The following is a 14246-nucleotide window of genomic DNA, read 5'->3' on the forward strand; positions in this document are numbered from 1 at the left end:
GAGTACAAAACCTCACTTAAGACACTAGAGCACCCACATATTTCATTCAAATTTATTTCAAACTATTCGAACACATTCCTGTAAAAATCATGTTTGCACTGAATGAAATACTATATATTTTCTTTGAGCTTTTCAACCAAGTTCTTCAAAGCTCCCTGTAGCAGGGATGTATACTGGGCCTGAGTCAGGACAGGTTAATCAGTTTAAAAGCCTATAAAATGAATCATTGCTGGATCTCTGGAATCTTGAATTAAATCCGGGGGGATTATATTTGGACAAAAAAATAAGGTAGATTTTGCAGTTTCCTTGATACCTTTAAGAATAAAACAGATTACCCATCTCTCTCCTATCTGCCTGAAGAATGGAGTAGTTATCTTTTTCTCAGGAACCCTCCCCCTCTCCTCAGTACCATTAATTTAGAGAAGGGGAGCTCAAAAGCTTTACACAAGAAATAGTGAACCTAATTATCCACATATGGCTATTCAATTTTTCTGGTTATTTCCAATGATAATCGCTCATCACTGTCTGATGTTTCTTCCTAACACCTCTGAGCCTCGTCAGGTCATGAGGTTACCATTTAGTTGCTAAAGGCGGAGGGGGGGCGGGGTGGTGGTATTTTTATCATTAAGTAGCCCAGATTGAAACTACCCAGTAAGTAGATGCTACCAAAACAAATCACTTAAGCATTAGACAATTGGACCATCTACAGGATCCAGCTGGATATTCTGAGCTTCCTCCTTCCTCTCCTTAAAGCCTAGAGGCAGCGGTCTTTTCCTTAACCTCCTGATGTTGCCCTACGGATTTATTTTCACGGCATTCTGAAGGTTTGGGGGCTTAAGAAAACCCCTGAGGTAAAGGAGGGTTGGATTAATTTGTTGTGCTACTTTAAAATAAAGTTGCAAAGTTTACTGAGTGGTGACTACTAACTTTTTCCAACAGGAACACATCAGCCTACAACTACTACAAGGCGAAAAATTACAGTGGGTAGGTATCAGGGGGTCGCGGTGGCGTTGAAACCACCTAGAGGTCCAATAGGCATCTCTACCGGCTGGGTGACCGCAAGCTTCACAGGGCACCCAGAGCGGGAAGCCCCCGCCCTCGTCCCCAACACCCGTTACCGCGGCCAGCGTCTGGGTGCCGCGCCTACTCGGGAAGGATACGCTCCAGGTAGTAGGCGCCCTCGGCGGCCACCGCCTCCGCGGTGTCCCCGGCAGCCGTCGAGCCCACGCCCAACGCTTCTTCCAGAACCCGCAGGGCCGAGGAGGGCATCCCTTTCTGAGAAGCCATCTGAAGCGCTCCGGGTGCCTGCCCCTGGCTACCGCACCGCGTCCCTAAGGGCAACCGCGAAGACGCTTCAGTACGAACACACACGCAGCTCTCGCGAGAGCCTGGCATCCTTCACCCCTCCCACCGCGCGGGCTCCGGGCCCGGAAGGGCTGCCCCGAGCCCTAAATGGGGAAGTCCTCCTCGCTTCCTACGTTACTGGGGCAACCTCGTTGCCTAGTTACCCTGAGCCCTCGGGATGCAGTTCCTGAACTGGGCGAGATAAAATGAAGCAATGGGCTTGGTTTGCACACCTTTTCTTACCGAGATGGCTTGGTTTTCTTCAGTTTTGACCCTAGCATTTGTTTTTCACTTTGTTTTCTTCTCTAAATTGTCTTTCTGTTGGTTCTTACATGTCAATCAGTCCCCAGATTTTTAGGTATGTGTATAGAGTCCTAGTTGTCCCCAGGGAAAACTAATGGAAAAGAGGAAGATCCTCAGTACCTGTAGAAAAAAAAAGTCCTAGAAATCATAACTGAGAGATTGGCCCAGGGGAACTACAAATAAAGAACTAGGATGGTCACCCTAGTCAATTCCATTCTCATACTCATTCAAAATATTTATCTGGACGTCTACTTTCTCTTTGGTTTTATACTCTGGGACTTGGAATTGTAGTTGTAACGTTGATTCTTACCAAAGTAAAGCCATTTCCATAAGAATTTTGAGGTACGAATTGTCCTAACATAATGTATAATAAATGATATTTGCCCAATCATGTGCAGTCCTTTTGCTATGACAGAATCTTCCTCGGGTTTATATTGTGTATGTATCAGAACCATCTACAGGGCCCTTTTATTTACGGATTCTTTTTCATCCTACATTCTAATGAAAATTGGATGCCAAACAGCACCTCATTATAAAAATTCCCATTTATTTCCAAAAGAAACATAGTGGCAACTTCTAATGAGGTGATTAAGAGCTTCAATGCTGGAACAGAGAGGCTGCATTCAGAGCCTGGCTCCACCATTACTAGCTATGAAACCTTGGGCAAACCACTTAATGTAATGCCTCCACTTAAGGCCCCAGTTTCCTCATTTTTAAAATGGGGATATTATTACCTACCTCAAAGTATTGTTGCAAGAGGTAAAACAACATAAAGAGTTGAGAACTCACCAGCCACATGGTAGACACTAAGAAATAGCTGTTATTTGTACTTAATTGTTTGGTTTGGTTTTGGGATTTTTTTTTTAGCATACTCAAACATCACAATTAGATGTAATAGTTAGAGAATTCATCCCTAGTAGTATTTATTCTTTTAATAACTTACTCCTTGTCATTGACTTCTCATATCAAACATATCCCGAGTGCTCTTTAAGATGCAAGGAAGAATTATAAGGGGCTGAAAATTCAGGGAACTCTGAAATTGGGGTATCCACCGCTTTTCTCAAAAGCCTGATCTTCCTTCCAAAGGGAGGAATTTCCTCATCCCTCAAGGTTGTTTCCTGTAAGCACAAGCCTGAGATATGACCTGGGTGAGGAGTGTCAGGGCCTTGCACACTCAGCAAGACATGTAGAAACGTGAGAGAACCATAGAGGAGGGTGTCTCTGAACAATTAACGTATACTTTGATTTTTTTGTCTGTTATAACAGCTCTTCTCTTAATTTTTAGAGGTAGTATGTCATGTTCTACAGATAGGTTTGAATCCTGGCACTTCTGTATGACCTTAAGTAACTTAAGCTCTGAGAGCCTTAGTTTCCTCTTCTCTAAAACAGAGACTTTAATATCCACCTAAAATATAGATTAAATGAAATAAAATATGTAAGAAGCACTGAAGATCATGAAGAAGCAAAGCCTCTACCTACAAAAGTGAATCTTGCTCATTCAGAAATTTGAGCTTTTTTCTTTAAAGTGTAATAGACATCTAAATTTCCATTCCTCATAGAGCTTTTTAAAATGGTTTCATTGGATATAGGGCTTAAAAATCACTATTAAATGCAAATAAAGTTGCCCCGCCCCCCAAAAAATGTCCAGTATATTAAATATTTTCAATAAATGTCAATAAAATTTACTTAACTTATTGAGAGAATATGCCAGTCTCAACTTGGATATTATATTTATAAGGAACTTACATATATAGAAAATTTTTTAAGACAAAACTTAAATATTTTTAGAAATGTCCAGAATTCAAAAACGGAGATATTAAGAGCCATAAGAAAACAAATAAATTATGACTAGTATCCACCATTTAAGGCAGAGAAGAAGTGGAAAAGATTCTTGTCAGAAGAGCTAAAAAAAAAAAAGTCATAACTTAAAGAGGTATCATTACTCCACTCCTCAAAAAAGTGTTTTTTTAATTCTGGAAGTCTCATTTTCTAAGTGTTACAAATAACCAAAATTTTAACTCAGAACTACCAATTTGATTACATCCATTTCATGACGTTCAAATTTAGATGTCACCCAAGATGTTTTTGGCTTCCCTACAATTTAAACACATTTCACAGGACCAGAGCAGCAGTGCATTTAAAATTCAAATTAGTAGTGTCTTTAATATCTTACTTTGTAAACCTTTAGATTTCTACAATGGATGAGTAATACTTTTTAAAAGCAATTAAATAAAAGCAAAAGTAATCTTAACAAATACAAACAGAACCAATAATTTCCTTCAGATAAAAATTGGGATGTAACCTCCTGTAGTGATTGCTAATATCTTAAAACCAGTATGTCTTTGCAATGGATGAATTTGAAAATAATCCTTTTACATTGGAATTCTTGTTCCATTAATTGCTGGTTTAATTTAAAAGAAGTGTGAAAGCCTTACTAAGAAAAAGCAAAAACTTCAGATCACAGTAGTGGTTTCAGTTATAATGCTATCCTATAGTCCTTCCATTCTATAGTCCTTACTTTTAAAAATATTTTACAATATTTTAAGTGTAAAAAAAAAAAGAAAATTGCCTTAACATTTTGATAAATGAACAGCAAGCCATCTACTTTCCCTTTGAATATGCTCCTGAAAGAGGTAAATAAAGAAAACCAATGGAGACAGTCAAAATGAAGCAACAACCACAAAAGTCAACAGTTTTTATTTCCTCCCAGACTAAATGCTCCATTATTGTAAAAGTGAAATTATTTTTAAAAGCAAAACCAGAAAAGAATCTGACAATGGATTTACTTTTCACATTTATAGTTTCAAAGGAGAAAATATTCATATGTAAAGGTATAGTAAATTACTATTCAATTTTCAGAAGTTGAGTGTTCATTTGCTACCAATAGAGCCCAAGCCATATACTGATGCATCTTTTTATGAAAGTAACTATCTTATTTTCTTTCAAAAGCTCACAGTAAGTGGTAGCCAGTTTTAGAATTTCAGAATTCATAGAAGTAGTGGTAATTGACTGTGGTCAGCCATACAGCTATATTTTCCCTTTTTTTCACTAACAACTGTTCACAAATTCATATCTCTTGTTTTCTTAGCCCATGTAGTTCAAATAGGATCAATCCTCTGACTTTAGTGATGAGCACATTACCCAAGCTTAGCATAATAAGATTTCATTTCTCTTGGCTACAGTGATCAGCTGCCAAGTTGGCATGTGACCTAAGAAGAGCCAATGAGACATGGTGGGAAATTGGAGATTCTGGCAAAAGGATTTATTTCATCCCTTGGGATTTAAGTTCTAGAGTTGCTAGTCACTTTGCAAACATGAAGAAAATTTCTAAGACTTGGGTAAAAATGGAGGACCGAGGTGAAAGAAACAGAAAACCTGAGTCCAGATAAAGTCATTTGAACCTCTAGTATATACGTATATATTTTCTTGCTCTGTCAGCTGATAGGGTCTAGAAGCAAAAACACCCCCATAAGCAATGATCAGACCTACCACCCAGATCTTGGTTTATTAATACCATTTTCCGATAAAAAGAAGAGCCAATGGAGAAAAGGCTGGATATAGGGCTGGTCTGGGAATGTACAAGACTGGAACATCTTATAGTGCCAGAAAGTAAAAAAGTGCCCCCCAACTAAAAATCCCACAAAAATGGGGTATAGCAAAAGGACACAGTAGCTAAGTGAAAGAGCTTCCCAAAATGTACAAAGCTAGAACAATTTGAGCAACAAAATTAATAAAGTAGTATTGGAAAATAACCCAAAGTATAAAATAAACATCTATAATTTCATACTGATATAAAGAAATGATTTCATAAATAAATAAATAAATAGAAGAGAATGGACACATCTCCTGTGAAGAAGAATTCCAAATAATGGATGTAGATACACCACATTCAAGGAATGGAGCATAACTCACCACTCCTGAAGGGTGCACTGCCCATGATGATGACTTTCTTCTAAAGAGTAGAATATGGAAAGTGGGGGGAAAAATTAATTTACAGTGGAGAAACCTGACAAACACTACCTCAGAAACCCATAAACCCAGACTAGTCATGAGAAAAACATGAAATAAATCTCAACTGAGGAACAGTCTACAAAATACCTTACTGGTATCACTCAAAACAGTCAGCAGCATGAAAAACAGAGAAAGTGTGAGCCAAGAAGCTCCTAAGGAGGCCGATGATTAAATGTAATGTGGGATCCTAGAACAACATATGGACATTAGGTAAAAACTAAGAACATCTGGATAAAGTTTGGACTTTAAATAATAATAATGTATCAATATTGCTTCAATAATGTGATAAAAATGTACCATATTAATGTAAGATATTAATAATAAGGGAAACTGGATGTGGCTATATGAGGACTTTCTATACAACCTTTGCAACTCCTTGGTAAACCTAAAACTATTCTTAAAAAGTTTATTTTTAAAAGATTACTTGAATCTTGATTCTAGTGTTGCCTTAAACAAAACTCATCCCTTGACCCTTCTCTTATTTGGAACCATAATTTTTTTTTCCTTTAGCAAGTTTCTGTTGGGCTTTCTGTCACTTGCAATTCAACAAGGCCTAGCTGATATATTGACTCTATAGAGAATCTTTTTTTAAAAAATACATTTGAAGATATATTTTACTGCCAAGGGTGTTTTTTCAAAACTGTCTGATATGACATACATATTATGCATTTAGACCTGAAAGAACTTTTCTTTTTCCCACACAGGGGGAAGAAATACCGTTTGCTTTCACACATAGGAAAAGAACCAAATGGCCTATTTTAGAAGGCACTCTCCTCTATCTTGTCCACTTGTCAAGCACTTCCTCATCTACAGACTGAGAAAAGAAAGATAGAAGTGGTGAGGGAAGAAAAATGGCAGTGGATGGAAGGAGAGAGGAATTGCACGGAGAGTGGTGAGGGGTTGGAGGTAGAAGTTGAAGAAGGGGTAGGTAGAAGAGGAAGTCTCACTTGGAGAGTATCACAAAAACAAACAAAACAAAGCAAAACTCATGATACAGAGAAAACAACAGTGGTTGCCATGGGGGAGAGGGTTTGGAGGGTGGGTGAAATGGATGAAAGAAGTCAAGACGTACAAACTTTCAGTTATAAAATAAATAAATCATGAGAAAGTAATGTAGAGCATGGTGACTAGATTCTATAGTACTGTAGTACATGTTTGAAAGTTGCCAAGAGAGTAAATCTTAAAAAGCTCTCATCAGAAGGAAAAAGCCTTGTAATTTTGTATGGAGTCTGATGGTAACTAGACTTATCATGGTGATTATTTCATGGTATAAATAAATATTGAATCATTACACTGTACACTGTACACCTGAAACTAATATAATGTTAGTTACCACAATAATAAAAAATGATACATTTCCTTAACAGTGTATTTCAGACATTGACCCACGTCAGTAGATAGAGAAATGGCACATTCTTTTTAGTGGCTATATAGTACTTCTCTCTATAGCTACATGATAATTTGTTTAAGCAGACTTCAGGGCATTTTCTGCTTTTATTTCAAGCCTTGACACTTCACCCAAACTGGGAAAGAGAACAATCGTCTTCTGTTTGTTCTTACCAAATCTGACTAGAGTGGAAAGCTCAGGAATATAACATATGCATGCAAGGAAATGTTCTTCCTCTCATTTTCTACCTCTGGTATTCCTTCAGTCAATTCACCATTGAGTATTATATGGAAGCGCTCCTACACACATAAAATAATTTAACATTTAAAGTTTTCACAATTAGTCTGTGTTTGTAAATGTTTTTTAAGATCAAATGCAACACAATTAAAGGTTCAGAGAGAATTCAAAATTTCTTTCTTCTGGCAAAATTTCCCAACTTGTTTTCTTATTGTTGCTATTCATGGGTGTATTTCTTCAAACTAACAAAAAAAAACCTCACTAAATTTTAAAAAGCTAATGCTTAAGTTGTGGTGATTGGTCAGTTTTAATAAACAGAAGTGTTAGAATTATTTGCATATTCAGCAGAGCTCATTTTGTACCATTCTTTGTAACATTAAAGAAACTGCAAAATTGTAAGAAGGGAAGACATATAGCTTCTCAAGGTCGCCTTTCTAAATCAACTATAATATGACTAAAGGTTAGCAAATCAATGAGTAAACCATGTGACTTTTCTTCCTTCATGATTCTTGGCACAGTTGTGATATGTGAAATGTCTTATGTAGATCAATGGATGTAACTAAACATGAGGATGCAGAGTGTGGCAGGAATTATATATGTGACTATAGCCCATATCAATATATTTGGATATCATCCTAAAATTAATAGGAGGCCACCAAAGGATTTAAATAAGAGAGGAAAATGGCCAGATTTTAGAGTGTATAACCTCTTAAAAAACTATTTGTAACTTATGCTTTTAATTAAATATATAATCATAAATAAATGCGTTTACATGTATATATATACATATATGTGATTATGTATGTATTAAATACAGCCTTTTTCATTTCTTTTTTGTTTGCATCATCCTTCCCCATCCCCTCACCCTTCCACCATATCCGCTCACTCCCATCAAGATTATCCATGTTAAAAATATGATGTCTTTCTATATTTTCTCATTTATAGCCCACCATGGCCTCTAAGCAGCACTTAATATCCTTTCTGAGTGTGCCAGATTACAAGGTTTATTGCCGTCTCCTGATACTGAGGAGTTTCTCTAGTTATACATGTAACTAAGTAGGTCAAGAAGCCCACAACTTGATTACAAACCACAACTTGACCACCAGGTAACTGCTTGCTCTCCAGAGGGAGAGAGGCTAGATTATTTGTATAAATAAAGTTCACTTTTTTAGTGGCTGTACACTATTCCTTAATGTACATATAATACTATGTATTTATTATAATACTATTTATTTATTTAACTTTCCACCATAAAATGCAACCATGAGCAATAATAAATAAAATCCATGTACATGTAACCTTAAGTAATATTGCTTTGATTTCTGTGGTATAGATTCTGTAGAACGGTAGAAGATCTGCCTCAAAGGTATATTTATTTTTAATTTTAGTAGCTGTTGCCAGATTATTTTTGCCCAACATTTTAAAACCTCACTTTTACATCTGCAGTACATACATGTATAGATTTCCTTTAATTTTTGACTCTGCTGGGGGTAAAATGACATCTCAATATTACATTAATTTTTACTCCCTGACAACTAGTGAACTGTAGTGTCTCTTTCATGTCTGTTGCCATTTCAATTTGCAATATTGTAAAGTGTCTTTTACCCTTTACCTCTTTTCTATGTTTTTTGTCAAACTGTGAGAGCTGCTTGTAATTGATTGACATTAGGTCTTAGCCTATCAATTTTGTTACAAATATTTGTCCACATTTATCATGTTGTTATTGGCATCATTTATAATATATTTTAAAATGAAAAAACTTTCGATTTTCTTATAGTCAGTTATGGCTATATATTTTGTCTTCTGGGTTTACAGTTTTGATTAAGAATATTTTGCCAGAATTTAGGTGTGGTAAACACTCTCTTAAAGTCTTAAAACTCTCAAGTTTTTACTTCTTTATTTTCATTTTTAAGTCTTTAATTCATTTGGAGTTTATTTTTGTGTAGGAGATAAATAGATTCCAATTTTATTTCTTCCAGGTGGATAGCCAGTAATACCAGAACAAAAAATACCAGAAAAATTTTTTTTTCTTTCCATTTGAATACATAATTTTATAAATTAAATTCTCATTTTTGCTGAGATTTATTTGTGAAATATTTATTCTATTCCTCTAACTTGTTTGTTTCTTTACCAATATTGTATTTATTTGTGTTTAGTCGTTTTTCCATTTTGCTGTTCTGATATCTGGAATGTCAAGTCCCTTTTCAGGTTTCTCTTTTATTCTTAGATCTTTTGGGCCAATAAATATTAATATTGTTTTATACATGATCCTCCCCCTAAAAAACCACATTGGGATTCTAATTAGATTAAATATATATATTTAATTAAATATGCATTAAATATATATATTTAGGAGAATTGACTTCCTAATAATAACATCTTCCTGACTAAGGACATAGTAGTCCTTTCCATTTGTTCAATTTTGTTTTATGTCTTTCAATAAGATTTTATGTTTTTATATCGAAATATTTCAAACATGCATAAAAGTATGACAAATCATTTAATCTGTACCTTTTACAGAGATTAAATATTTTCACCTGGGAAAATATTTTATATATAGCAACTCCCAGTTATGATGAGTTCCTTGATTTAAATCATTTCATTTTGTCCTGTGAAGCATTTTTTATGATTTCATTTCATTTGACTTATTTAATAGTTATTGAATTTAATCAGTGTCCTCTAAAAACTATTTTCAGGTAAAAATTCTATTTAGTTTTTTTGTTCTAACTCACTTTTGATCAATATATCTGTATTGATTTCTTCCTCTTGATATTTTGCACTATAAAACACCACGTAAATAATAAAGAAACATGGTACATTCAAATAAAAAATTTAATAAGTTAAAATCCCAATTGATACAGGTTTAATTATTGCATAAGACCTTCTATTTCTACAGACTCCTTTTGCCTTCTGTTCATCCCTTCCTCCTTTCTTTGCCTTTCTCATATTTAAATTACAGGCTATCTGAAACTCTATACGTGACTTTTTTGGTCTTTAGAAGAAAGAAGTTGAGTCAAGGATGTAATACAAGAATGTACTCAACACAATACATTTGTATTGATTTCTTCTATGTACAGTGCTCAGAACTAGGCATCAGTGATAAGAGGGGAGTAGGAATTTAAAAATAAAGAGCCCCACAGACATAGAAAACAAACATTGTTACCAAAGGGGAAAGGGTGGGTGGGTGGAGGGATAAATTAGGAGTTTGGGACTAACAATACACACAACTATATGTAAAATAGATAACCAACAAGGACCTACTTCACACAGAGAACTATACTTAATATTTTGTAATAACCTGTAAGGGAGAAGAAACTGAAAAAGAATATATATACATATATATATAGACACACACACACACATATATATATACATATATATATATATCTGAATCACTGTGCTGTACACCTGAAACTAACACAACATTGTAAATCAACTATACCTCAATAAAAAAAATTTTTTTAGTGAATAGCAGACGGTTCCTTCTTCTGAAAGTTGACAATCTAATAGCTGATTCCAATTTGAAAAGTTACTCAAGAAAGAATGGCTTTTATAGCAACATATAATAGCATAAAATTGGAAAATGTTACCAAAACAAAAAGGGGGCAGAAGGGAAATACAGCTTGAGTTAAGAATATAACAAAGATTAACAAGAAGAAACAAATCCAAAATTTAAAAGAAAAAGTGTATCATATAATACATGATGGTATGTAACCATATTGTCCTAATAGGTGAGTTGTTTATTCAGCTGAGCAAACTGATGTTGTGACGAGGAGATAGTTATTTGCCCAGATGAGCGACTTGTTTGCCCAGAAAAATTGCTTTGCAAGAATCTCTTGAAGCAAACAGCAAAGATGTTTATTGGTTTGGAGTCTGACTTAAAATTTCCTGGCTCAAACGAAAGTAATGTTTACATAGGTAGCCTCAGATTACTGTGGGAGGTTCGGTCTGACTTCAGGAAAATAACCTAATTGCTTAGTCTCATTAGCAAAATGAAGCCCAAGCTCTTACTAGGCAACCGGAACATCTTGAACAATTTATCAGTCAGCCATTGCCACAAAATTGTGGCCTTACAAACCACTCCAAAACACAGGAGCAGACACACAATCAGACGTTCTTTCTTGCCTATGCATTTGTGAGTCAGTTGAGGTTCAGCTGATCTAGACAGGGTTCAGTTAGGCTTGATCCCAAAGTTTGGTTAAATCCAGGCATTTTTCCAGGTGTCTTTCATCCTCCTTGACAAGAGGTTCCACAAATATGTTCTTCTCTTGGCAAAAAGGAAGTGAACAAGAGGGCAAATTCAACCCCACAAAAGCCATTTCAGGCTTTTGCACAAGCCTGTAGTGGAAGCTCTGACAGTTGGGTTGTCTCTTATTTTAGTGCAAGTGCCTGACTTAAGCTTTGATTTCCCAGGCATCCATTTCAAAGAGGCCCCCACTTCAAAGATGGCTACCTTGAATAAATACATTGCCCATCACATGACTAGATAAAGAACCAGGCTTCACCATCCCCCTCCCTGCCCAGGCTCCTTTGTTTCAGAGATCTTGGTTGGTTTCAAAAACTGACCACTTGGGCCACTAATTTTTCTCTTCCGGCGCTTTAAATTCTTGTTCTTATGACTTAAATTCATCAATAAAGAGTGAACCTTCAAAACCCCACTCTTAACAGAAACCTAGGCTGATTCTCTCTCTTTTCTTTCTCTCTCTCTCCCCTTCACTGTGTGGCCCCAGGTGTGTCATGTAATTTCTAGGACTTGTAAGTAATAAACCCATTTGGTTTTTCTTTTTCAAATTTTCCTGACGATTATTGCTGAGGGCATCTTGCAATCACAATGAGAACCACAAGGGCCGAGCAAGGCCACAACATTGGTTATCTATAGGATGAGACCAGCACACAATAATGTCACCTCAACTAAAACCCCCATTGACCAAAATAAAACTCAAAAATCCAATCCAAACATTTATCCAAAATAAAGCTCAAAAATCAAGCCAAGAAAGCACCTGCCATGAGGCCATATTAAGAACTGCAGAGTTGGAACCCAATAATTCAACCTACCAAATATTTTGAAAGAAACACTCTTAAATTTAGCCTTCAACCAGCCTCGGTCAGAGATGGTTTGGCAAATTAGAAAGTCTCTGTGCAGGCACAGAAAAGTACTCAAATATAATTAACATGGATAGTTTCTCCCCTACATCATTCATTATATCCTTCCCACAAATCAGTTTCTAGCCTTTTAGAATTAGAACTGATGAAGTTTTGGGCATTGGACTGATTAAGAAAAATAGAAAATACTGAAGTACTGATTTCACATGAGATTGTTTCTATGTTAAATCACTTAAATGTACCCAATAAATCTATCAGCTTGTAATAAGTATGTAAGAATCTTACAGAGTTTATATAGCTCTATCTATGAGATAAAACAGCTTCAGTGCCCCTTGATTATTCAAGTAGCCCCAAAAGAGCTTTCACTCTTCACGCTATATCCTTCCTTCTTTCTTGCCAAGCTCTCAATTGCTATTTCTAAAACTACCATGTTCTTTTGCTCCCATGACCATACACTATGTTTTTGGTATAATTATAACAAAACTAATGAGTGCAGGGTGAATTATAACTACAGAATAATTATTTAAAATTCACATTAAAGTAATTAATAATTCAAGTCAAAGTTATCAGTGTACAGTTATAGTTTGTTATTTCTAAGGAAGATAGTCCTGAAGTGGTTTTGGCCATAAGTCCAAATATTAGCCCCCAAGAGATGAGGGTGTCAAATTATTGTACTCACAGTTTACCTGCAGCCAAGACACACTACTGATATAACAAACGACCTGGTGATAAAGCACTGTTTTCTAACTTTCTTGATAGTATCAATAATTTACTAACCCTAATTAATAAATAAATGATAAGAATAGATAGAAGAACTAGCAGTATTGCTGAGATACAATCTCATGTTAAGTAAATAACTATTCTGAAGCTAAATTTTAATTCCAAAAAGTTCAAAAGAAGTCATTTGCTCTACAAACAATAACATCAATTGTCCCACGTTATACCAGAATCTTCTATCATACACTTACAAACATTATTCATATTAAATGTAAAAACTCAGAAGTATATTGTATCACTCCTACTATTCACTTTCTCCATATTAACTATTACTTTTAAAAACTTTATATAATATTTCTATTAAATTTTAATAATACATTAAACTGGTTCATTTATTTTAAATGATCCTGAATTCCTCCTTATGCCTGGTGATGTACTAGGCATCAGAGATACAAAGTTGAAGAAAACTCACCTTGGGAATAATTGGAGCTTTAATGGAAAAGTGAACAGGTATATTTCTTTTATTCAATCATAGTGTGAGAACACCCTATAAAACCAAGACACTGCTAGGTACTGCCAATTGTCTAGGATGAATAAGACACGATTGCTGCCCTCTAGCAATCAAGTGGGAGGACAACAATTAGAATACACAGCAGAAAACAGATGCATAAACCAAATACTACAGGGAATTCAGAGGATGCACCTATCAGGCTTCACGAGGGATCTATTTTTTAACTTGTCTTAAAGAATGTAAAGTTTTTGGAAAACATGGGAAAAGAAAGAAACCATTGCTGGTAAAAAAAAAAAAAAGGCATTTAAGCAAAAGTAAGAAAACAGGAAAGAAAAGAAGATTGTGAAAGAATAGTAAGTCATTTGGTTGAAACTTTGGAGTAATAGAGCGTGTCTTAGTCCATTCAAGCTGCTATAACAAAGTACCACAAACTGGGTGGTTTATGAACAACAGAAATTTATGTCTCACAGTTCTGGAGGCTGGGAGGTCCAAGATCAAGGTGTCAGCATGGTCATGTTCCGATGAGGGCCCTCTTCCTGGTTCACAGCACTTTCTCACTGTGTCCTCACATGGTGGAAGGGGCGAGGGAGCTCTCCAAAGCCTCCTGTATATGGCACTAATCTCATTCATGAG

At 35.6% G+C, this 14246-nt stretch overlaps 1 protein-coding gene across 2 annotated transcripts in view; it reads right to left on the minus strand.

Moving 5' to 3' along the window:
* Nucleotides 1-1333, minus strand: part of SPAG16 (sperm associated antigen 16) — an 879748-nt gene extending 878415 nt beyond the window's left edge. Inside the window, exon 1 of one of the 2 annotated variants that reach the window (XM_032638543.1) lies at nucleotides 1161-1333. Coding sequence is in view for 1 of the 2 variants with exons in the window: in XM_032638542.1 (XP_032494433.1) it covers nucleotides 1161-1287 (127 nt within the window). In the remaining variant the exon portion in view is untranslated. The remainder of the gene's footprint in view (nucleotides 1-1160) is intronic. The other variant, XM_032638542.1, reaches the window with a different exon arrangement.
* Nucleotides 1334-14246: the final 12913 nt, after the last annotated feature.

The sequence above is a fragment of the Phocoena sinus genome, chromosome 7 (genome assembly GCF_008692025.1).
Source record: "Phocoena sinus isolate mPhoSin1 chromosome 7, mPhoSin1.pri, whole genome shotgun sequence".
Lineage (NCBI taxonomy): Eukaryota > Metazoa > Chordata > Mammalia > Artiodactyla > Phocoenidae > Phocoena > Phocoena sinus.